General features: G+C 41.1%; 2 protein-coding genes and 1 long non-coding RNA gene across 26 annotated transcripts in view; 2 read left to right on the forward strand and 1 right to left on the reverse strand.

Moving 5' to 3' along the window:
- Positions 1 to 3434, forward strand: part of map7d3 (MAP7 domain containing 3) — a 33117-nt gene extending 29683 nt beyond the window's left edge. For all 18 annotated transcript variants that reach the window (XM_052088342.1, XM_052087533.1, XM_052087604.1 and 15 more), the window contains one exon: positions 1 to 3434. In XM_052088342.1, the coding sequence (XP_051944302.1) occupies positions 1 to 8 (8 nt within the window). In that variant the 3' untranslated portion in view covers positions 9 to 3434.
- fhl1a (four and a half LIM domains 1a) lies at positions 2976 to 19704 on the reverse strand. Of its 2 annotated transcripts, none has more exons than XM_052050202.1 (6): positions 19599 to 19704; positions 8411 to 8595; positions 7037 to 7214; positions 5487 to 5656; positions 5136 to 5322; positions 2976 to 3681 (listed from the first exon to the last, which is right to left on the reverse strand). In XM_052050202.1, the coding sequence occupies exons 2-6, from the start codon at positions 8576 to 8578 to the stop codon at positions 3533 to 3535; spliced, it is 852 nt and encodes a 283-aa protein (XP_051906162.1). In that variant the 5' UTR covers positions 8579 to 8595; positions 19599 to 19704; the 3' UTR covers positions 2976 to 3532. The 2 variants fall into 2 exon arrangements, with proteins under 2 accessions (XP_051906162.1, XP_051906108.1); XM_052050148.1 differs by lacking the exon at positions 19599 to 19704 and adding an exon at positions 14071 to 14239.
- Positions 9762 to 25534, forward strand: part of LOC127593310 (uncharacterized) — a 24224-nt gene continuing 8451 nt past the window's right edge. For 3 of the 6 annotated variants that reach the window (XR_007960402.1, XR_007960379.1, XR_007960406.1), the window contains exons 1-5: positions 9762 to 10484; positions 11149 to 11250; positions 11498 to 11613; positions 22634 to 22739; positions 23101 to 23202. This is a non-coding gene — a long non-coding RNA (uncharacterized LOC127593310). Of the gene's footprint in view, positions 10485 to 10898; positions 11251 to 11497; positions 11614 to 17042; positions 17300 to 22633; positions 22740 to 23100; positions 23203 to 25534 lie in introns of all 6 variants that reach the window. The other 3 variants (XR_007960393.1, XR_007960400.1, XR_007960385.1) reach the window with 3 other exon arrangements.

A 25534-nucleotide genomic window follows, 5' to 3' on the forward strand; every position in this document is an offset into this window, starting at 1 on the left:
AGATGTGATGTTGCACACACCCCAGCCGGCACCGGAAAGCCTCTCCACTGTTGCACTCCTCAACCTCGTGAGCTCAGTTGAAAAGTTTCCAAACCGCTCCTTCCCATTAATTCCAGAGGGAAGAGGCCAAGGTGAAATGTAAAGACCTCGCCCCAAGTGCTTATGTGTCTCATCTACAAGATGAATGAAAGCTTCAGGGAAATTTCACGTTCCTTCTTCTCGCGTCAGTTCTTCTTCCTTTTGTTTTATATGTTGTGTCACAAATGTTTTTAAAGTGGTTTTTTTTGTCTTTGCTAGAGGTCCACTATTGTAATTTATTCATTCATTTTGGCTTATTTGTCATTGGTTGTTTCGATGTATTCTTCTTGCATGAGAGCGTTTTCGTTGTGCACCAACGTTAAAGGCGTGCTTGTTTTCGTATCTCTCTGGGAATTTGGCAGGTGGCTCTTCTAAATTTACTTGACTGTCATTTTGGCAGCATCTGACAATTATGGCCTTACCCACCCACCCAAAAAAATTGCTTGGGTCAGGGGATGACATTGCCATGTGTGAAGTATGGAAAGCGGTTTGCCATTTATTCAATCCCCTTACTATCCAACTGAAGGTTCATTTGCCCTAGTAGCCTCTTTATCAAATAGGTTAAGATTTATGTACTAGTATGTACATTGTCCTGAATACTGAAGACAATTCAATGTACTAGTAGAAAGAGTAGTGCTCGCTCGTCCGCGTTATCCGATAGCCTTGATATTTGTACTAGTAGTGCGCTCTTTGTCATCACTTGTAGGTCCACTTTGGCATACTGGTGGGACAACTTTGTTCCTAGTGAAGCGACACTGGACTTTGTAACACTTGCACGCTATTGGCACATGTATTTTACATCCTTGGTAAGACGGCGACTAGCATGAGATATATGTCTACCAGTTGGCTGTGGCAAAGTCGTTAATGAGTAAATTTTAATTGCAAAGTAGCAGGCAAGAAGTGTCCGGGGTAGTGGAGGGAAAAAAAACGTTACTCGTCAGACAGTCATTTTTACTAGTGTGCTGATTGTCTCACTAGCGAGGAGAAACAATGTACTAGTTCATAAATCTTAAGATGGCTGTCAAGAATATGAAATAATGCTCAAACAGCTTTCGACGTGTTATGTTGTCGTGGCTTGAGACACCCTGTGTTGCAGTCTGTTTTTGGCCACCAGACGGCATAGAAAGAATGTGTACATTTCTATCACAACTTAGAACTGTTTATTGCTATTCAGGGCTCAGTTGGTTTTGTTGAATTTGTGTACATTTGTATATGGAGCTTCTGTTTACTAACAAGATGGGTTTAGTTTACGGACGTCTGTTCCATTTAGGAAAAAAAATTAAAATATGCAGGAGAATCCCTATATTTTAATTAAGTCACATCACCAACCCGTTCCATCATCTTGTACTCTGCACATGCTAGCTGCTACATTCGTAAGTTGGAAAAAATGACATTTCAGCTGTTTCTTTTATTTAATGTGACATGTGGCTGTTTATATATGAAAATACAGTTCAGCATATATTTATGTGTTTGTATATGAAATCAGTGTTAGGCCAATGAAGCCCTGATGAGGCCCGAGTAATGACTCTGAAAGGGGATGACAATTTTGAACCTTTGGCCGTAATTTTGTTTCCGCAGTTAAAATCGTAAATTTGTCAAATGCGGAGGGCGGGCGGCCTCCATTTTTTTGCCTTGTCTATGTCGGCGCTCACACCCTCTCGCTAAACCAACGTAAGGACCTGAGACTTTGTCCATTGCAGCGTTCTCCACCCGTTCTGCAGTCGGCACTTTGAACGTGGTGACACTTTCAGGGCAGTTGCTCTGCTCGAACAACGGCTATTTAGTGCCGACTGCTGGAGGGAGGCTGCTACCGCTTTCCGCTTGATCAGATTGTACATGTGAAGCCCTTTAACCACTTCCGTATCCTTGACATCGAGCACTAGTACTGTCTTTGTCCTCACTCGTCAGACAACTCCGCATACTAGTCGAATGAACATCTTAAAAGTTGTTTTTCCTCCACTACTAGGGTCACTTTTGCCCTACTAGTACTGTATACAATTATACCTTGCTACTATAAAAAAAAAAACCTAGTGTGCCGCACTAGTACCGCTACTCAGCCTAACTAGTTAGTCCTGCTCGTAACCTAATGAATGTCTCACACTCTTTATCCTCACTCATTGGGACATTGGCATATTATTAGGACAAATTATGTTACTCGTGAGGGAAAATTTGTTGACAACTGTGCGCTTCTACCACATTTATTCCATATGCTGGATAAGGAGTCTCCTCGTGATTGACACATGCCAAGTCGTGGTACTCATGCAGCACAATAGTTTACTAATAAGGTTGAATCACATACTAGTAGGCTGAAATTGACACTCGTAGTGGGGGGAAAAATATTACGTTAGTTGAATTACTGAATTGTCTCACTACTGGAGTAATGACAAAGGGTTTATTAGCTTCGTATACGGACCTACCTTAATAATGTTTTTTTTTTCTTCCACTGTTGTGAAGAACATTCCTGCAGACTAGTGGGACAACTTTGGAATAGTCATACTACTAGCGAGTCACCAGATGTTAACTAGACGTTTATGATGTCAGAAGTATGAGTAGCACAGTTTTGCCTCCCTTGGAACTTGTAGTTGACCTGCTAGTATGCCAGAGTTGTCCCACTAGTGGGGACAAAGACTGTACTAGTAAATTGATCAAGCACATGGCTTTACAAACATACCGTTTAGTTACAAGATAGCACTGTGCCTTAGATGGAGGTTTAGAGTTTTTAATGTTGCTGTTAACTCACAATTGAAAAAAAATTGTGTCCTTACCTCGGCCTCTGACAATCAAGATCTTTGTGAATTAAAAAACGTATAAGCCTGTCCCCAAGTAACATTTGTACTGTAAATATATTCGTGTTCTGAGATGATATAAACTGTTAATAAAGTCTCTCAAAGCTAGACTTGAGATTGCAACCGTCTTTATTCATTCTTTATCCATTTTATTTTCCAACTTCACTGCAAAAGTCTTGAATACTTGCCCTGCTTATATTTTCGCTTTAAGCGCAAAAAGAGAAAAAAAAAACACCCAAGAAGAACCACATTCCAAAAAAAGTGCCTATTCATCAAAACTGGTATGCTAGTTAAGCAAGGATGGATAACAGTGAACTGTATTCCCCCTATTGAAAGCAGCATTTATCCTCATATGAAATGCTGTTTGCATGTTACTATGTAGATAGAAGATATACACACACAAAACCTTTTTCAACCAAATTGTGTTTTTTTTTTGTTTTGTTTTACGCTGACTGTAGCCACCGAAACTTTTCAGAATCATTCCATCATTGAATTGACTAAAAATAATTTTGCATTCTTCTAACGTCAAACAAACTGAAATTACATCTGACATTTTGTACCCTCTGATTGCACTTTTTTGTTGTTTATTCCCCTAATGATGTTATTAATCTATTGCAGAGGGAGTCAGATACCATTTCTTTCAGGGCGTGACCACTTTGAAAGCCGGCTCACATCGCACATCTGACGCAGTACATGTTGTCCCCGGTGCGGACAAAGCGCTTGTTGGCCAAGGACAGGCTGCACTTCTTGCAGGTGAAGCAATTCTCGTGCCAGGAGAACTCCTCGTAGTTCAGCACTTTGGTGCCACGGGCGAACCCTGTGGACATGCGTAGACGTCAGACAATGTTGAAAAATCTTTGCAATTATTGATTGGAGTTTTGAAGTCAGGCACAATGACAGTTTTTGGGAACAATGAACATTCTGCTGTGGTCCTATCAGACAGTTGGTAGGTCGGTGCATCTGTTTTTTTTTAGGCAGGATGCAATTGTTTGCAGGAGCACACATTAAGGAAGGCCAAACATTTGTGGCCAGCTCAATGCCGGTTGTGACGACGTCACCCCGGACACGGACATGGAGGCAAAGGAGATGAGGTAAAAGAGAAAACGGTGGAAGTGAATCTTCAGTCTTTGCCAGGAGCAGAACTTGCTGCTGACTCTTTGAACTTTTGCCATACCTTTAGTTAATTTGTAATTAGATTGTGATCCATTCAAACCAAATGTGATTATGTCATGCAGGGACATACATGTTGGAGGCAAAGGAGACGAGATGAAAGAGATAAGCCAAGAGTACGTGGCATTTTTTAATTCAGGTCGTTTTCATTAGCTCTTAGGGTGGGGGGGGGCTTTTAGTTTTCTCATATTGAGGTGTTTGTGAATACAGGATAAAACAAAAAGGACCACTAATTGTGAAATAAAGTAAACAATTCTCAAAACGGCGGTTTGACCTTCCTTTGTGTGGACTTAAAGCAATCCCCAAATAAATGCATCTGAAATATGAAACTCCGAAAGCTCATGTATGATATTACTTGACAAAAACAAAGGACATTACCATTATAACTGTACATAAAATATAGTTTCAGTTTTTGTTTTTTTTTTCCTCCCCCATGTTAATTTTCATTAGCTATAACAACCTTGTTCTTTCCCAGTAGCCTGACCTGCTGCAGATTGGAACATTTGAGCTTTTACCCTACTTCATTTACATTTTTTTGGCAATTGAGTCAATTGATTACGATGAATCAAAAATCTGACGTTTAAGTCATTATTGGATGACGGGGACATGGGTTGGGCTTGCTGATGTAGACAAATAATCAACCCTCTTGTCAATAAAATGAAGACAAGTGTAATTCCTCCAGAATGGCGTGCATTTTTTTTCAAGAAAATAATCAAAATTAAGGGGCAGCGGTATACATACGAGCATAGAAACTGCTCAGTGAAATAGCCTAAGATGCTGCATCTCTCAGCTGTTGTCGTAAAACAAAGTAGGAGAAAACAGTCGTGGCAATCACCGATCATCTCTGATGTTTACAAGTGTGGCCGAGGCGAGAGCATGGTGGAACGGCGTTGCGGTGACAAAGACTTGATTTGGAAAGTACTTCTTTCTGTCTTGGGACCCCGCTATTATCCAAAACACCACACCGGGTAAGTAAGCTATGTTTGTTTTTGTTTACGGACATTTGACTTGGTCCCCAGAATATAAACTCTTATGCGAATGGATTAAATATGACCATCATTTTCCCACAACTGGTCTAGCGTCCTCATTTCGTGGTCTGACCTGTGATGGGGTTCTTGCAGCCATGGCACATCTTGGCCACATCGGTGCGGTAGCAGTCCACGCAGTAGAGGGTGTTCTCGTGGTTGGTGAAGCGAGTCCCGCCCAGTGGCTTGCGGCAGGTGACACACACAAAACACTCTTTGTGCCAGGGGTTCTCCTGGTAGGTGATCCCGCCGGAGGCGATGGGCTGAGGAGGAAGCGCGGGATGTTGGATGACATTTTTTAAAATCAATAAGTTATTTTAGCCTCTTTCAGACAACATAAAATGATGTGACGGCCCACGTTTAGCCCACAGGCCTTGTTTTTGACACAGCTTTGTTCCTTAACCCCACAAGGAAATGTTGTCTGTACCTCCTTGCAGTGGAAGCAGTTCTTGGCAAACTTCTTTTCATTGCAGGCGTTGCAGTAGATATTGTCGCCCTTGGCCACGAAACTCTGCGTGCGGATTGGCTGGTTGCATTCGAAGCAGGTGAAGCACTCCTCGTGCCAGAGCTTTTTCTTGTACTCCACGTTCTTGTCGCCTGCCACACGAGCACACTACGTTTCACTTCAAGTGTTCAAAAAATGGCCCTTCCTTTAAACCGGAGACACGGGCTCCCTCTAGTGGTACAGTTGTATTTTAACTTTTCAACTCAACAGTATTTATAGAGCACTTTCAAACAGCCATCGCTGCACACAAAGTGCTGTACATGGAGCAACTAACATCAATCATCAATCGTCCAAGTATCAATAGTATCTTATTCCCTGGAAAAAAAAGTTGAAGCTGATTAAGTATCAAAATGTTGACACTTTGGCTTTTTGAGCTGTTCGCGTAATCACTGTGACAGCATATGCTGTAGCACGTCATTGTTTATTTTGCACTTGTCTACTGGTCTATTTTGCTCTGAAAATGCCGTATGTCGCTGTCAAGTAGTTAGATATGAGTATATAAGTAATTAGCACTCCTAACCATCTCAGGTTTCATATGTGCTTTGGAGAAAGAGGAAAAAAATAGACACATATAGCGGCAGTAGCTGGAAAATGCAGCTAGCCTCCGAAACGGGTTTATTAAAAGCTCTCCATCCCAAAACCGTGATCGATCCTCACCAAAATTTCTGTGCACATGTAAATGCATACCCAAATTATTATTAATAAATATTAGAACGAAAGTCCATCCATCCATCCATTGTGTACTGCTTATCTAAGGTCGAGTTACATGGGCAACCGATTTAGCAGGGAAGCTCAGACTTCCCTCTCCCCAGCCACTTTTTCCAGCTCTTCCCGTGGGATCCCTAAGCGTTCCCAGGCCAGCTGGGATACATAGTCTCTCCAGCGAGTCCCACATGCCCAGAAAACCTCCCCAGGTAGGCGTCCATGGGGCATCCTAATCAGATGCCCGAGCCACCTCATTTGGCTCCTCTCAACGTGGAGGAGAAGCGGCTCGATTCTGAGCCCCTCCCGGATGACCGAGCTTCTCACTTTATTTCTAAGGGAGAGCCCGGACACCCTGCAGAGGAAACTGATTTTGGCCACTTGTTTCCGGGATCTCGTTCTTTCGGTCATGACCCACAGCTCGTGACCATAGGTGTAGAAGAGATCGACCAGTAAATGAGAGCTCGTTTTTCACCACGACAGATCGATACAAAGCCTAATTGGGGCGATCGTTTAAGATTTTCGGAACATGAAATGGATATGCATATACATATACATGTTGGTGACAATCAATCACATTTTTTAAAAACATGAAATGGCGTTAGTTCATTCGCTTATGACATCAATTGAGATTAAATGTGCTTAAGTTTTGCTAATGCCCCATGTCTCACTAAAAGAATTTCCATTTACCAAATCTTTCATGTTAACTTCAGACGAGACTCGAAAGGACTCAAATTGTAAACAAGGGCGAATATGTTGGTGTGTCTCACCTGGCATCACCACCTTGTAGCATCCCTGGCAGCGGTTGCCGTCTGCGCGGGAGCTGCACTTGCCGCACATGATCTTGCCATCGTCGCGTGGGCAGAAGGGCTCACTGGCCAGCGGCGCGTAGCACTTAGTGCAACGGAAGCAGTCCTCGTGCCAGTGGCGATTCTTGTGGTGCAGCTCCTGAATGGGAGGGAACGAAGGTGTCGGTTCAGGCCACTCCAGCCGATGTTGCATTATGCTATGGTGGAGCCAGTTGTGCGCCAAGTACATTTTCAGATATCACTCCTTGACTGGTGTATTGATTTTTCTTAAACTTTTTGCTTTTACCACTGACTCTCTTGAACTTCTCATACTCAACAACAACAACAACAAAACAAAAACTCAACAAAAATCAACACTCACTCCTACCACAAAAATCTCACATTCACCAAAAGTACTTTAACTCACATCCCAAAAACTTTTGCACACAAGAAGTCTGACACCTAATACAAAAATTATCACACCAAGAACTTTCAAATGTCAAAAACTCTCACACGCAAAAAGTCTTAAATTAAAAATAAAATCTAACAAACATAAAATTCTCGTGCGCAATAAACCTCTCGCACTGACTGAAAAATCTTGAAGGAAAGAACTAACATAAAATGTCTTACCAAAAAAAAAAAAACCCTCACACTTACCAAAAATCTCTCATACTCACAAAATGACCCCGAATAACACCTAAAACCTGTCATTCTTGCCCCCCAAAACTCTCACTCTCACCTTAAACTCTCACTCATCTAAAAACTCTCGCATGCACCAAAAAGTTTCATATTCACCCCATAACTCTGAACTCAAACTTTGCACTGACAAAAAAATCTCGCTTTCACCAAAACTCACTCATTTCACAAAAACTCTCACACTCCTCGCTCTCTTTTGCCCTCAATCTCTTGTTCTCTCTCATTCCCTGTTTAACTTATGCTAATGTGTGCAAACCAAAAAAAACTGTACCAAAGAAAGTTAACAAAAAATCTCACATTGAGCACACAAAAACTTTCATATTTCTCCCTAACACTAAAAATCTCCACTCGCATCTAAACTTCTGCCCACATAAAAAATTCTACCTAGAACATTCAAGCATAAAAAACACTCTCATTAAACATCCTAAAATACTTTCACTCACACCCAAAAAAAACTCTCCTGGGAAAAAAACGGTTACATTCACTCATTAAAACAACACGTACACACAAAAAAAAACTCACTCATGGTAATCTCACAACAAAAAGCGTTCACATCAATTGACTCTCGCACGCCAAAATAAACAACCTCTCACTCACACCTAAAATTTTTTTATTTTCTTTGTGTATGCGCACGTGCATGCATGTGTTTTCCTCTCTGACCTTGGAGTCTGCTCCGATGGGTCGCCTGCACTCTGCGCAGGTGTTGGCGCAGATCTTGTCAAAACACTTGGTGCACACATGCTTGTCGTCCTTCTTGACAAACTTCTTGCCGTGCAGGTTGTCGCGACAGTAGAAGCAGTCAAAGCGGTCCGTCATGGTGGAGGTCATGTAGCTTCTGGGGCCAGCTAGAAAAACAACAGCGCAACGTCACTTCTTTGTGTCGGCTCGCGCTGAGGGACGTGTATCTGGGTGACTGCTGTTGAGGCTTATGCCACTTTGCTGAAGGTCCTGGGATTTCTTGTATGTATTCGGTGACAAGTTTGCTGATTGGCGTGGAGGTGATGTGTATATTCCTGTACACCTACAGAAAGCATGTGTATACCCCGGGGGGTGGCCTAGCATATATGCCCAGTTAAAAAAAAGAAAAACGGGACGGATGCTTGGTAAAGCTCAAAACAATTGGTTTCGCATTGCAGTTTGAGAGGCAAAAATAACATTTTGCGCCCCATCAAAGCATATTGAAGATAATGCACCCATGAGACGTCCCAGTAAGCCCCTCTGGACTGAATGCACGTGTCACTCACATAATCTACAGTTGGAGGTCGAGACATGCGACTTACACTGCAACACCTAGCTAGCAATGAGCTTTGTCTGGCTAAACACGTTGCGGAGTTGCTCCTAAATCGGGAATGATTCGTCTCCATGGTGGCGAATAAGATACACTTCTGACAAAGGAAGAAACCATGCTAATTGCTAAGCTAACATGAGATTGTTACAGTTAGTGCGTCTAACAACAGAATGAAGTGTCTGGGTGATTGAGTCCAATTTTCACAGAAGTCTGTCTGGATCATCTTGGACTAGCAAAATAGCAGTCAAACTAATAATTTCAGTGTTTATAAGATACACTTATGACGAGTATCGTCCTCACCAAGTAATGAGAAGACTGAAAGCCATGCTAATTGTTGAGCTAATGTAAGCTACAGAGCTAATACATTTGACCCACGAATTATGTGCTTGGGTTATCGAGTGCCGTACACTTTGCCTCAGGTTGGCTTCCCCTAATCCCCTAATAGTTGTTCTGGTTTGTAGTCTGCCTGGTATGTGTTTGCTGTGGCTGCCCTTTCGTTCCTATCCACAAAAAAAGCCCCATGAGACATAGTGATGACAATCTCAAAGGGCAAAACCAAAAGTGACTTTTATCCAGCTCCATTCCAAAATTCCATTACAAACTCTGCCTGCGCGCAAAGATGACCCCGGGGTTGACTGCATTTTTTTGGCGATCCACTTTGGTTTTTGTATTTTCCATCGCGGGAATGCAGACTGATGTGTGGAAAATATTAAGCCTGGGTTGCTCTGGCTTATCGGAGGAAAAGTGATTGATGCTGGTGCTTTATTTAGTTGAATAACTACAGCTGAAGCTTTGTGACACGGGTCAAGAGTTGTGACATATGGGCTTGGTTAGCATGGTGACACAAATATTTGCGAGCCATGACTGCAAGCAAACTCTTCGACTGACTGTGTGTGCCCGTGTGCATGGGTGTGTGTACGTTTGCGTATCTTTTTGTGCGTTCATGTTTGGATGTGCTTGTGTGTCTATATTGGGGATGGGTGAATACCGATATCAGGTATCAGTATTGGGTTGACACTGGGCTTATTTTGGCAACCATGACATCTATCCATCCATCCAGCCATTTTCCAATCCGCTTTTCCTCACGAGGGTCGCGGGCGCGCTGGAGCCTATCGCAGCTGTCTATGGGCAGTAGGCGGAGTACACCCTGAACTGCTTTCCAGTCCAATCCCAGGGCAGACTTAGACGAGCAAGCGTTTGCGCTCACAATCAGACCTCGGCACAGTTGCAGAGTTTTCCATTAACCTGCCATGCATCTTTTGGGAATGTGGGGGGAAACTGGAGTACCCGGAGAAAAAACACACAGTCACAGGGAGAACATACAAACTCTCACACAGGAATCGAACAATGCACCTCTGTACTGTGAGGCGGACCTGCTCACCAGTGGACTACCGTGCTGCCCGCCACCAAGACAAAAGATGGGGGGAGAAAAAATAAAACCATCAAGTAAGTCCTCCTCAGCAATAGTTGGCACTGTACATTGATTTATATATAATAAGTACTTGAAGTATTAGTAATTGATATTTGTGAGTACGCTAAGAGTGAATGTTTGTTTCAAAAAAAGTGATATCGAACATCCCTAGTCTGCAGTACTGTTGTGTGTGCGTGTGTTTGCATATTTGTGTCTATACTTGTGTATCTCTATGTTAGGGTGTGTTTGTTTGATTCTCTGCACATTGGTGTTTGTTTCTGTTACTGTGTGTCCGTATTATTGTGGGTAAATGTTCGTTTTTATGAAACTAAGCATTAACGGAGGCCAGTAAAAAACCTGGAAATGCATGCTGCACTTCATTATAATTACACAAAACATGTGAAATAATACCTGACGTATTCTTTTACTTTATCCTCCATTATCAAAAGGTGGAACAAACACTTTTAGGTGTTCCCCTACTTCAATAATTAAGATGGCACTGCCTCTTTTAAATTGTGCTCACCAAACCGCCCCCTTTTTTCTGGATATTCATTGTGAGGTAAGCATTTTTAGAGCTGGGAAAAAAAATTATATTTTTTTTATTTACCAGTTTAAGTATTTTAATACATATCCTTTGTGTAAGGACACACTGTACCACCATAAGTGACGGGAGGACATTGCTTTTGCTGTTACCATCAGGTTTTGCGATCGAGGCTATGAAATGAGACCCAAGAAATCCCGCAGTGCGTCGTCAGTATCCTTCAACACAACGCAGTCGGACACCACCGTAGGATGTGTCAGGTGTGTGTCTACTTGTGTGTCTGTGTACAGCGTTTGTGTGTTCATGTGTGCTTGTGTGTCAGTGTTGGGTGAATGCTATCAATGCGCAGCTGTGCCCAGGGGATCAAGTGGGTCACTTGAGGAAGGAGTCACAGGGCCCTGAATCAGTCATCAGCATCATCGCGCAACAAATCACAGTGGCTCTTTTCTAAAGTCCAAGTTCTATTTTGGGCCCACTAAGCCTCCTCTGGTTATTGTGCTTCCACAGGGGAGAAATCCAGGACTTGGCCTTTAATCTTTGTTCCCGAGCGCGACAGCTGACTGCCACCGATGCCGTTACATTTCTGCCAGAAGATGAGCCGCTTGGGGTCAGACCACTTTGAGGTATGAGTCAGATAAGCGCAATGTGGGGTCTTGTGTGTGTTCACTCATTGGCGGACTTCTTCGCCGCATGCCTGTCCTCACTCACATCTGCCTTTGCTCTCTCTCTCTCCATATATGTGTATATACACGCCCACTCTTCACCGATTGGCCGACTTCTTTGCCGCATGCCTGTCCACAGTCACTTCCGCCTTTTCTCTATATAAACAGCGTGTCGGCTGTCAGTCAGGTTTTGGAACTCAGCGCATACACAAGACGCTCCGCATCACAAGGCCTCCTGTCCATTTTGGAGAAAATTTAAGACTTTTTATGGCGCCTTATAGTCGTGAAAATACTGTACACGTTGCCCACTGTGTTCCCCAGTTAGTTACGATGGAGCCGGGAATGTTCCACCGCGGTGGACATGACATTTTAGTCATTTTTTGGGTGATGTGACCATTTTCCCGCCGTTATTGGACCCTTTTTTTATTTGGGTAAAAATGATGAGTCCATCCTGGGCCAAATATGTATTTTGAAAGGTCACCGTGGCCTTTGAGCAATCCACTCATCCCTCAGTCTGAGCGAATCGCACTTCCTCCGGAACATGTTTGTCACGGTTTTAACAACCACACATGATTTAAGATCACAAATATGCACGGGTTACTTGATTCGAGTCACGTGACTGAAGTCAGACTCAAGTCATCAATTTTTTGGACTTCAAACTTGCTTTGCTAAAAAAAGTCTGAATGATGATCACATACATTTTTTGGGATACAAAATGGCTTAGGTGTGTGAATGCTTGTTTCTCAGCATTCGGATCAACTTTTGACAGCATATTTCTCAGCGTTGAATGTTCATGCTCACTCAAGGAAGAACAAAAGGTATTAAAAGTCCTTTTGGTGACTACTCATGCTCATTAAGTCTCGAAAGCAAGTCATTGTCTCTCAGAATTTGTACAAAGCAAACAGGAAAATAGTTGGAATGCTTTTCGGTCAGCCTATACCGTAAAGTCATATGCTCACTCTGCAGAAATCATATAGTGCAAATGTAAATGCCTGTGTCCAAGCATTCAACGGAAATCATACTTGTGGCTACTAAATGTCAACGTGTTAATGTCTCTCACCATTCACACATCTATACTCGCAAGAAGGCATATGCTGAATATGACTTCTTGAAAGAATCATTCATTGACTCGTCTCTCGGCATGTACTACACAAAATATTTTCTAAATAACATAGCCTTAATGCGAACACTTCTCTCTCAACATAAATAAATGTGGTGACTGGTCATATTCTCAAAATAAATAAATCCTATGCTCAATACTGTAAATGCTTTCTATACGCATTCACACTTTAACATTTTGGACACAAAATACCATTGATGGCAATTTTTTTCTCTCTCAGAATTCGCACTCATTAGGAAGCATATTGCATATTTACATGCTGGGAAACATGCGCATCAGTGCGAATGCTGGTCTCAGCATAAATTTGATTGCATGCCTCTCAGCAGCAACAAAACTGTTAAGAACAAGGCTCAATATTTTCTGTCTATGCTCATTATAGTCGTTGGTGTTCATGCTTGTTTCTCAACATTCACACAAGGTTTTCAATGCTGACATCTCAGCATTGCGAGCTGCATTTGCTCACTATTACATAATCATATCCTAGAATCACAATCGTGAATGCTTGTCTTAGCGTTCACCTTAATTGACTGTACTATCTGGTACTGTTTTGAACTGGGTTCAATCCCATTATAGCAACAGAGGTTTTTTTTCGTTTTGTTATAGTTTTATGAATGTTCATTTTCACTATCTGAACTAAATCATGGTGTTCCTCAGGGCTCAATTATAGGTCCACTTCTTTTAAACTGTATTTTAGACATTAAGTCATGAATGGCAGTAAACTTCTTGCAGCTCATCCAAGAAAACAGTGCTTGTCAGTCATGAAACACTGCCAGGAAAAAAATAAATAAACTAGAAGCCCTAAAACGGAAGCCGGTTAAAGTTAAACCAGCATTTTGAACCCTGTGTCAGACATATCATCATCAATGGCTTTTGTCGTGTCAAAAACATTGCTAAAGTGTGTGCATTTCTCTCTAAAGTCAACAGACACACACTAATTCGTGCTTGTATTACCTATTGAATTGACTATTGTAGTTATGGTGATTAATTGCTCACAGCAAAGATCATTTCAGCCTCGACATTTGCAAACAATACTGTCACTGTTGTTGACACAAATTAGCACTTGCTTGAATGCTTGTCTCGCAGCATGCACACTAAACTGTAACTAAATAATCTGGCTGCAAAACAGCATCGCGAGTGAAGCATGCAATCAGCATCGTGTGAATGCTTGTCTCTCAGCACCAACTTGTCACGTTTACAGCCAAATTATGCACTTTACGCCATCCCAAATGGGAGCAGTTCTACCTTTAACATCAACCGGCAACCATTTCGTTAAGTTGCTTCTGTACTCGTAGTCATACCTGAGTGCTTGAAGAAAGCCATCTTGCTTGTCTTCAGGAACAGCAGCAGATGTTGATACAAAAGATGGAGGCAGAGGCAAATGAGGTTGGAACTCACATACGCTTCAGTTCCGGGGGGTCCGTATATACACTCTTGCATACACCCACCCCAGACCACACGACCCCCACCCCAGTCCAAATCCAACCTTTGCCTCCTTTTTAGGCCTTGGAGAATGGATGGCATAGATTAGATGATGGAGATTCGATTTCAGTGCTGTCCAATCAGAAGTTTAAAAATAGGATTAAAAATCATTCTGAATGATGGCAAACCCACAAGGACAACACATACTCCCAAATCCCCCCTCCCTGTTGAATGTTTTGTCTCTGCCGGCTGGACCGCGTCAGCATCGCAATTCGTCCTGATGACTCAGAGGGGAATAAATTGAGCGCCGTCTTTTGAAGTTTATTTTTGTGTTTGCATGCTTTTTGTAGTTGTCATTTTCAAGGCTGTCAGTTGGCAAAATGGCAAGCACACATTTGGGTCCAGAACTGTTTTGTGATTGGTGGTGGCAGCCATGTGGCAGTTATGCTCCATACATATAGATCTATCTCTCTCTCTCTCTCTCTCTCTCTCTCTCTCTCTCTCTCTCTAGATAGATAGATAGATAGATAGATAGATAGATAGATAGATACAGTAGATAGATAGATAGATATTAGGGCACTGTATTGTGTATCATCTTTCATATAAATCCCACTTGTGTTAAGTGTATCACCGCTTAATTTTATTTGACTTTTCAGATTTTTTTAAACGCAATTGAGGTCCTTTATTTAGATTATAACATATAAATAAGATAAAAGTTATGTGTGTGTGTGTGTGTGTGTGTATCTGGTGACTTCTTTTTCCTCAACTTGTAACTTCAGTTTTACATTTGTTTTTTCGTTATTTACAGTCTTATTTTGACAATTGTTATATTTTCACTGGGCATGCCACAACTGAGGAAGTGGCGCGTGAATCTGACTGCTGTTCACGTCTACCTCGCGACAAGAGGCGCCGTTGAGTAGAAACTGGTGTAAATTTCGCAAAAACACGACACATACCATTTCAGAATGACTATACCGTCATTCCATGTTTTTTGTTTTGTTTTTCGATAGATTGAATGACACTGTTAAATTGGGCCTGTGGGTGTTGGATGGTTTTTGACCCTGAAAGTTTTTAAATCCTTTTTACTCGCTTCGTGATGCGTTCGCTGGCAGTTCGCATAAGTGGTGTGATATGTTATGTTCATTTGAATACAGACAACGTTTTCAGACTGTTGGCTTTCAATTAATTTTGCCGCAAACACAAATCCCTGCGGTCAGCTCACGTGTGTGTGCGTGTGTGTGTGTTTGGAGGATCATCTGGATTTAATCACACAGGCCCTAAAATTGTGTTTGTCACTTCTCATAACGCCCCAGCCGATTTCTATTCGTTTGTTTTTCAACAACTCTCCCAAAATTGTAATTGATGTTTGCATTGGTTATCGGAGGCAATCAATCACTTTCTTCCCCTTTAGTTGTTTGTCCTTTTTAAGTGCTTAGCCTTCACGGCTGCTTTTAAAATGTGGTTGAAATACCAAACCGATGACTGCAGGAAATGGAATCAAATTAAAAGCAAGGGGTTATTTTATTTTATTTTTTGCCTTTACAGCCAGTCAGTTTGATCTCAGGGAAATGACACCACATATAGGAAAGCTTGATTTTATGGTAATGGGAGAGTGTAAGTCTTGAAAATAACAAAATATACAGTTCTTTGTGAGTTTTGCATGCTGCACGCAGGTACTTTGGACGCCCCAAAATATTCATTAATTTCTTTCAATTGCTGCAATTGTTACATTTTTAAAGCAGTTAAGGTCTAGGTTCGAAATACTCCATATGTTCAAATGTACGTGCAAAAAATATTTGCTATGTTGGCAGTTCCATGCTTCTGTACAGTGATCCCTCACAATTTCGCGGTTCGTTTATTGCGGCTTCAGTGCATCGCAGATTTTTTTCAAACATATTCATTAAAAAATATATATACCGGTACATGGAATACATTTTATAACTATAAAAATATAACATATCGCACCCCCGCCCCTATTTTCCAAGTTCTTATTGGTTAGTCACATTTCTTTCAGCATGTTGTGTTTTCTAGTAGGTGTTTATTGTTAGTGTGTTCATCCCATTTCCTGTGTGTTACACTGGAATACGCTTACACTAACACACACACTTGTAAAAACAGGAAATATGGCCAATCTTCAGCATTACCCTCCCCGAGAAAATTGTCAGTCTGCATCCTTAATATCGAGTTAGGGTGCGGACAGAGCAGTGGCAGGCTGCTCTACATTATCACCGGCATGGTGGCAATGACTCATTCGCACGCACGCACGCACGCACACACACACACACACACACACACACACACACACACACACACACACACAGACTTGTAAAGCAAAGGTCACACATGAAGGTTGAGGTATGTGCGCAGTAAAGGCCACCGGGGCAACTGTCTTTCAACACACACACACACACACACACACACACACGCACACACACACACACACACATGCAGATAAAAGTACTTGAGCTCTAATTTAGTCCCATCTGCTTATGCGATGAGCAACAGGAGGCTTGACTACACATGTTGATGTGATTTCGTTTCGTGATCCAATGGCCAAATACGCTACGCAGTCCTGAGTCGGGTGGTGCTCAACTCGTTTTCATCACCGGTCATATCATAGTTAGGATTGCCCTCAGCGGCAAGTGTTGGGTCAAAACCCAATGTTGGTGTCAAAAATAATGCACGTGTAAGGAAAAAATCCAAAGGTTTCAATCAATCGGCCTCCAGATCATCAGAGGGTGACCACATGTCAAACCACAATCCACTGGAGTACATTTGAGATGCCCTCCGAACCTGTAGAGCAGGGGTAGGCAATTCCGGTTCCTTGAGATCCATATCCTGCCTGTTTTAGATCCCTCCCTGCTCCAACACACCTGATTCAAACGATCAACGTCATCACAAAGTTAGATCCATAACCCTGCTGGAGAGGGCGATCAAACCAACAGCTGGCGGAACCAAAATCTCATAGGAAGTGCTCCGACATTCATCTGCGCACCCTCTGGAAAAAGCATGGCATGAGAAGTTTGCAAGTAGATCAGCTAGCCCTCCCAACTACTTCTGAAAAACAAGGCGTTACCACAACTCTTGAGGAAACAGAAGAAGCAACTGGTAGGAAAAACAACTTTAACTTTGGATGATGTGTTTCTCAAGACTTATTGGTTGGTTTTGAAAGCGCAATGCAATGCTTAAAAAAATACTGACTGAACTTGATTTTGATTGATTTTTACTTGATTTTATCAACCTATTCCAACTTGTTCTATTCCAACTTGTTCCACTCCATATTATTCTACTCCCGTCTTCAAGACAATAAATAACCAACGAATAAGAAGAATTGACTTGTCCTTTGCGCTCTTCAACATTTCATCAGGCTGTTTTTCAAGTTTGGGCAGAGTTGTGTTCTAGAAAAACATAGAACTTGACAGCCAGGTTGTCATGGTGACTGTACATCAAATGTACACTTGCAGTTGATGCCAACAAACTGCGTTGAAGTGAGTCAAGGAGCTTAATTTAGACAAATGTAGTCCTTTGCCACCATCTTGTGGCATCTTTATGCCAAGGAACTCTGTTGAAATGAGTTGAGAAGCTTCATCGTGACAAAAGTAGTGCTTTACCACCTTAATGCCAAAGAATTATGCTGAAGTGGAGGAGTAACAGTCAGCCAAAAGTAGTGTTTTGCCACCATTTTGTGACATCTTAATGCCAAAGCACATCATGTTTAATGGACGGATGCTAATTCTGCTAATGAAAAGTAGCATCTCTTACTTTGACTCAAGTAAAAGTAAACCGAATGTTGTCTGACAACTACTCGTGTAATTCAACCCAAAGGTTTTACTAAGAGATCAAATTTGGATCTTCACCCAGTAGTTGACCAATCTGACTATGATCTGCTGCTTTTGTGCTGAATTTATTTAAAAGACGTCAAAATAAAAAGTGTTTTATGAAGTAGCACAAGACGATTTGAGAATGCCTGAGAAATGTTATATGGGCATAAGAAGGCGAATGATGTCATTGTGGAGAGGAAGCAGTGGGTCTGATCAACGATGCCATCATACATTTGGTTTGGGAGAAGGCCGAAAGAAAAAGGGAGGTGACCCTGTAACCAGTCACTTCCCCAGGCCACACAGCATCAAAAGTACAACACAGTACGGTATTGTTTGCTTCAGCATCTTAAATGTATACCACAAGCCCTGTAAAAAAATAAATAAATAAAAATGTGTTCATCAAAATTCTCCCATGGGGAACTGATCCAGAGGGCTCAGCTGACCCACACAGCACAGAAAGGACAAGGACACACGGCAGGAACAAAAAGTCCACAAAGAAAATAGATTTCAGAAACGCTAAAAAGAGCCTCTGAAAAGCGCATTTTGACACTTTCAGTTTGCCATTGAATAATGACCAGATGAGGAAATAAAAATCACCACCTGCTAATTCAATATACTATTACATATCGTATATAATATGCTAATTTCTCCATTGTGAGACAAATAAAGGTGTTCTTATCTTATATACTTTAATGCTTAAATGACATAATTACTCACTATTTGAGCATCTACAGTATATATGAAAATATTGCCTGAAAAAATTGTTTTGGGAAAGATTTTTTCAAAAGATTGATTATTTTTAAACATATAAACAAAAAAGAAAAAAATCTATAAAATTAAGAATAAACATTTGGCACAGTTTACCTGTACCCATTTAAAAAATCAAAATGCAAACATTTATAAACATTCACAGAAAGACACATAAATCAGCATAAGAAGTAATGATTGTTTTCTCTTTACTTCTTTTGTTGCACATTATTGTACACCAAAAATTAATTAGGGGGAAATGTTTTAAATTGACCCCACACTATTTTGGGTATTGACAGACAGACAAAATAACATCCCAAAAAAATGAACTTTTCATTTTGATTTTTGTTTCAAGTATAGAAATAATCACCCCCCGCCCTCCCTCAAATATGCATTGTGTTCCTTCCAAATGTTTCTCTCTCTATACTTCTTGAGTAAATAACTGAGTCCGATTCTTCTTTAAACTGGGGGGTGCCCAAAGATTGACTGCCCAAAAAATGTCATTCCTTTTACATGTCATAAATGTCTTCTCTAATTTACTCACTCTGAGTGGCGCTTGTGTATACATTTCAGGGCTTAAGTCCAATCTATTTAGAAATGTAAACGATAAATGATAAGCAACAGGCGGTTATTCCACTCAATTTAATTAACGGATGTCAAACACACATCTAAAAATGATGAACACGATTTGGATGCTTGACAACAGACTACTTTCGATGTGCGCATCACTTGTTACTACACAAGACAAATAAGAAGAAGTCTAAAAAGAGGTCAACAGAAGGTCATTTGTTGTGGCACGAGAGACATGTTGAGCATCGATATCAAATGGCTGGACTCACCTTCTTAAAGAACACGACTGCGAGTGTCTTATCTGTTGGCTTGTTGGCCGGGCTGTGAAATGCGCTCGCCTCTTAAAAGCCGCAGCGGGCGAGTCAAGAGGGAGGAACAAGCCAGAAAAGAAAAAAAAAACAGAAAGAGGGGGGGGGGGGGGGGGGAGTTCAGGTCATAAGCCAAACCTCCGTAGGCACTCACAAACAATGACTTCAACCAGGAATTTGGAAGCTGGTGCGGAGGCCAATGAGATTAGGAGGAAAAGGAAGACCAGGTGGCACCAAGGTGACATTCTGTCATGAAAACACTGCTTGGTTTTATTTGAACTGATTCACTTGTTTATGTCAAACTCAAGTTTCGTAAATGGTTCATAGTTAAAATAAAATAAAATAATCAGAACCAGTTATACTTGACAACTTTAAAAGTTGTTTTCCTGCTGTCATTTTGGCACTGGCACTGTTGTTTGACCCATTGTTCTATTTTCCGCTCCCTTGTTGAAATGGTGTGATAGGATTAAAAGTGACTTATATAGACTATAAAATTGACCAGACGATTACAATTGGGCTAAAAAGGTCATTCGATGTTAAGTGTTCTTTTGATGGCGGCGCGGGAACCTCTTGTTGTCTGTTTAAGAGGGAGGAAATTTCATCTGTGCTGTATGTGCACATTTGACAATAAAGATGTAGTAAATACTTGATGCTTGAACATCAAATTTTCACCAATATCCTAAAATACAAGAGCAAAAGCTTCAGACTCAACCTCATTTTGACCTTTGACAGCAGTTAGAATTGACCTGAAATTTACTCAACCGGAAAATATTTAAAATGTTGATCTTATGCACAGGTCATACTAAGGTTGTGTAGGCTCAAATTTAATCCATGTCTACTCCTAAAATGTATTGCCATAAACAACAATGAAAGTCCTGCGAACTGCGACGATGTTCACAGGGGAACATGAAAGACTCCTGGGAACTGTCTGAGTGCCCATCACATTACACATTCCCGCATAAACATGCACCTGTTGGTTTTGAAAGGAGATCTCAAACTAAATACAGTACTCCAAACTAATGACAGTGGATGTTTTTAAAGGATTAATTCACGTCTAAAAAAATTTGAATATCAACACTCCCTGTAAGATTCCAACCTTTTCTACAGAGGGGGCTGGGAGGGGGGGGGGGGGGGTGTACTGTTAAGTGAACACGCTCTCTGCTCTCCTTTTTTGGTCATAAATATGAGAATTGCATGAAAATGACTCATCCTCTGAGAAAAGTATGCACACATCTGTCTGCTTTCACCTCCGCACTGCCAAAAAGTTAAACAGTTTGAACATCAGTGACACTCACACACTGACATTCCTGGGTGAGCAAGAAAATGTTTATTTTTAAAGACATGAGGTCATGTCTGCAAAACTCGAGACAATGCCGAAATGTGACGCGTTAAGTATGACAATTTGAGCCACAGTCAATACAGGTAATGTTATTTTTCCAAGAAGAAATTCCTCTGGTCTGTACTTCCTGATTAAGATGGCTATAAATAATAATAACAAAAAGATTAGGGCAAAATCTGCGGTCAGACCGGCTGATATTAGTCAAATGTCTGCCTCTTAAGTCATATCTTTATTGACATGAGCATTAAAAACCCACAAAACTGCCGTTATATTAATGATATATTTTGCAAGTTATTCGTCTGATTAATCGGTTTTATTTATCTTTTTGTTTTTTTTAACGGAGAAAAAAATAGCACTCTGTAACAACACGGGTTGCAAAAGCAGATTTATCACATTATCAACTAGAATGTAAAGAATAAGGGATTGCACGTCACGATGTACAAAATCGTATGTCTTCCTTGGCCACTGGGTGGCAGTGTAACACCGTCCGGTGGTGCAGACGACGAGACGACTTCTACTGTGGTGAATCATTAAAATGCTGTGATGTCTTTTTTTTTGTCATTGAGAATAAGAAATATATGCCTGCGAAGATCGATATCTGTCTGAATGTGTTGCTCCACTTTTTGTGTTGGAATATCTGTTGTTTCTAAAACTACATCGATCAATGCTAATTGTTAGCATGTCAGTCGTGCTTGTCATCGTTTTTTTTAGCGTTAATTAAGGAGACTCTGTGGCTGTAGTGAACGCACATGTTTTGTCCCTTTCAAAGTTATTGAAACGACTTGGTCAATTCCTTTGCTTTTGTGGCATACTGAATACATTTGAGTATCAGATCAAAATGAATTTGATACCGAAGTTGAGAATTTCTCTTTTTATTGTATGGCATGTACATCTGGATATGTTGGACAACTCAAAATAACCTTTGCTTGAAGCCACCAGCATCAACATCACTGGAACACGTGAATAATGGGTGTTTTTGAGTTGCTCGGTTGTTGCCTTTTAGATTGATTGCTTGTTTATTATGGCTTTGGGTTTCACCTGTGAAAACTTCATTTACTGCTAAACAAACATGACAGATCAGAGAGTGGTCCGTAGGAGAAAAGCAAACCATTTTGAAACTAAAACAAGGAATGGATTTTGCAAAGTTGTACGGTGATGAGCCACAAAAGTTTTGGAACAGTGTTATGGACTGATGAGACCATGGTGAAGTATGGTGATAGAAAGAATCTGCTTATGATCCAAAACTGTGAAGCATAGTGGAGGTTGTATGGCTGCTTCTGAAATATACTCACTCGTCTTTAATGATGATGTAACTCATGATGCAGAATGTATTCCGAAGTCTATGGAACCATGTTGTCTGGAAATTTACAAAAAATTGCATCTAAACAGGACAATGACTCCACACACACTAAGGACTTCATCAGGGAGGAAAAGTAATCTTAAACTGATGAAGTGAGTCACGAGATCTTAATCCAGAAGCGGAAACATTTTTACATCCTGAAGAGGAGACTGGTGGGAGAAAATCTCCCAAAACAAACATGAACTAGAAGAGGCTGCAGTAGAGGCCTGGAAAAAGATTTTGAATGAAGAATGCAAACGTGTGGTGAAGTCATTGGTTCTCAGGTTTGATGCAGTTGTTTTATGTTTCGTCCCAAAGCTTGTCTCGAGCGACCCTGCACGTATATACAGCTCCAACCTCGGGCCATTCCTTCCCCTAATGGATGTGGAGAGAATTGGGCCAAGGACCACCCAGGCTCAACACGGTGAGGTTTCATCTGGCACTGAATGTGTTTTCAACCTGAAACTTCTTGTTGTTGCATAACAATGCAAACGTATCGTAACCGGGCGCATTATGAAAAAAACACGTCTAATGAATTGCTGCTGTGTTTTGATCCAAAGCTAGGTTCCGGTTTATTTCTCATCCTTTTTTTTTTCATAAACAGGTGAGAGGAAATGATATGGGCAGTCCTTGCCACACAGGATGTCCGTCACTTCAGTCACGAAAAAAAAAGCAAAACTCGCCGTAGAAAGTGGACACCGCGAGCCTTTATAGTCTGTGTCATTCACAGAAAAACACTCAGCATCTTTATTAGATTTCTGACATTTTGTTTGTCTCGCCTTCAGAGTCCAGCAGGAGGCAAATTCATGCTTGCTTTGTCGTATCCATGGCGACAGCATACAAATGCACAAAGAAAGAACCTGAATGCTACAGATGGATTGAATACAGTAAGCAATGTACATTTCATTAATTTGACATCAATTCGACAAGCTGAAATTTTCATTCTTTACACTTGAGTGACACAGAGTGCTGTTTTTTTCAGGTCACACACACACACACCTTTCCGTCACATAGAAAAGCAAAGTGACAGATACATGCGTGCAAATGTTTTTTCCCTTAATGTTCTTTTTGCAAAAAAAACAACAACAAAAAAACATTGATTGAAAACACAAAAATATAAAGTCAAAGTGGCCAAAAAATAAAAAAAAATTCTAGGGATGTGGTCAAAACATTGGGGCCAGGAATTAGTTTCAAGTTCCTGCACAGCAGAAGATAACAGATGGCAGAAGACCTTCCTCTTCCTTCCACCCCCATATCATCACTAATACACACACACACACACACGCGCACACACATACAAACAAACAAACTAACAACACATGTTCCAAAACATGTACACACAATTCTCTTTCTTCAACACACACACACACACACTGTTCATTTACTGTTCCTCTGTCACACAACAATTTAGAGGTTGGGCCCAAAATGCTAACAAACAGCCACGCACGCAGACATACACAAAGTGCGGCTAGTGCGCGGCGTGTTTTCGCTGGGGTCAACGACAACATGGCGGTTACCACGGCGACGTCCTATCAACACTTCCTGTTTCACCATCTCGTGCTTGACGGCAGCTGCTCACAAGCTTGCTGCCCAAAATAGCCTCTCAAAGGCCCTTGTGGTCAATACAACACATCTGTATCTCATTTACAGCTATTATTATCTTCATCTTTATCAGCTGTCATACTAAAAGTTCTCCAACTTTCTGTGGACAGGAGGAATTTTTCAAGGACTCCTTTAGAATCCTACCTATGACAGTGTGGTGTAGTGACAGGCAAGACAATTGTTCTTCCACAAGATGTCAGAACATCCAATTCGCTTTTTGGCAACATCTTGTGGCATTTTGGAATACTTTGAAGTGAGTAGAGGAGCCTCATTTTGGTAAAAACAGTGCTTTTCTGCCTGTTTTTGGCATCTAGGTGCAGAAAAACTATGTTGACGTGAGTAGAAGAGCTTCGTTTTGACAAAAGTAGTGCTTTGTAGCATATTGGTGCCAAGGATCTATGTGAAACGAGATTCTTAATTCAGACAGAAGTATTGCTTCACCACTCGCCTCTTCTTGGTGCCAAAGGTTTTACTCGCCTTTACTGGTGTAAAGGTTGCTTTACACCAGTTCCCGAAACCCTGATATATTGGTCTATAAATAGCTTGATGGATTGGGTCCTGAATACATGAAGAAAATGCTAATTGAATATAAACCCCAGCAGGGCTCTGAGGTTTGCACACTAAGATCAATTGTGGAGTCCAAGTTTCAAAGCAAATATGGTGAAGTGCCATTTAGCTGTTATGCCGCACAGAAATGCAATACGTTCCCAACAGAAGTGAAATCAGACCAAGTGTAAATGCTTTTAAATCCAAAATAAAAACGAATGTTTTTTCTCCACCTATTGGTATCTTTGAAGCATTTTTAAAATCAATTTCACGAAGAGGTCAACAGGTCATTTCTGAAATCTTATTTTTATTTATTTCATTTACTATTGCATCTATTTGAATCTTCTGTTTGAAAATGCGTTGAAATGTTGTCAATGTACGTTGTTTTAGTAATTTTAATCATTTGCTTTGCCTTTGTGGTAAACTGTTGCGTTCGTAAATGCTTTTGCTTGTGTGAAGCACATTGAGTTGCATTCTGTATAAAATTGCATTGTCCGATGTTGAAGTGAGTTGAGGACACAAAAGTTGGGCTTCAGCACCATCTGAAGACATCTTGATGCTGAGGAACTACGTTGAAATGAGTAGAGCTTTCTTTAGACAAAAGGCATTCTTTGTCGCCATCCAGCAGCATTTATCGTCAATTTTAAACCTTTATCAGGAGATGGACAATTCCTCACAAATTTTTTGTATTTATGGCAGTGTCGATTAGAAATTAGGATTATTTATCTTGGAGAGTTGAGCATTGTAACTGAAGAAACTTAAAGCTAAGTGCAGTGACGTGAAAGCAATTACCCCCCCACACTAAAATGTTTCCGAGCGCTGTTAAAACGCTCTCTCCAACATACACACACACACGCGCACACAGTATTCACAGTCAGCGGCTCAGATCCACTGTGCGCAAAAACGTATTGCTACCTCGCGCACCCTCCTCGCCAGAACTTCAACTGGGTTGAAAGGTCGCCTCCCAGGCACTTGTTTAACAGCGCGCGTACTGTTACCGGTAAGTGGCGACCAATCGCCATCCAGCTCCAAAGGGAAAGTCCCAAGAAGTATCCTCAGCATGCAAGCCAA

The sequence above is a fragment of the Hippocampus zosterae genome, chromosome 1 (genome assembly GCF_025434085.1).
Source record: "Hippocampus zosterae strain Florida chromosome 1, ASM2543408v3, whole genome shotgun sequence".
NCBI classification, from domain to species: Eukaryota; Metazoa; Chordata; class Actinopteri; order Syngnathiformes; family Syngnathidae; genus Hippocampus; species Hippocampus zosterae.

What these genes read in the sequence shown, in the direction of transcription:
- fhl1a (XM_052050148.1), bottom strand. Translation starts at nt 14,209, where the DNA reads ATGCAAGAGTGTATATACGGACCCCCCGGAACTGAAGCGTATGTGAGT. An exon ending in GGCTTTCTTCAAGCACTCAG is followed by an intron (nt 8,596 to 14,070) that starts GTATGACTACGA and finishes TTGTTTTTCTAG; the next exon opens with CTGGCCCCAGAAGCTACATG. An exon ending in ACTGCTTCCACTGCAAGGAG is followed by an intron (nt 5,323 to 5,486) that starts GTACAGACAACA and finishes CTTCCTCCTCAG; the next exon opens with CCCATCGCCTCCGGCGGGAT.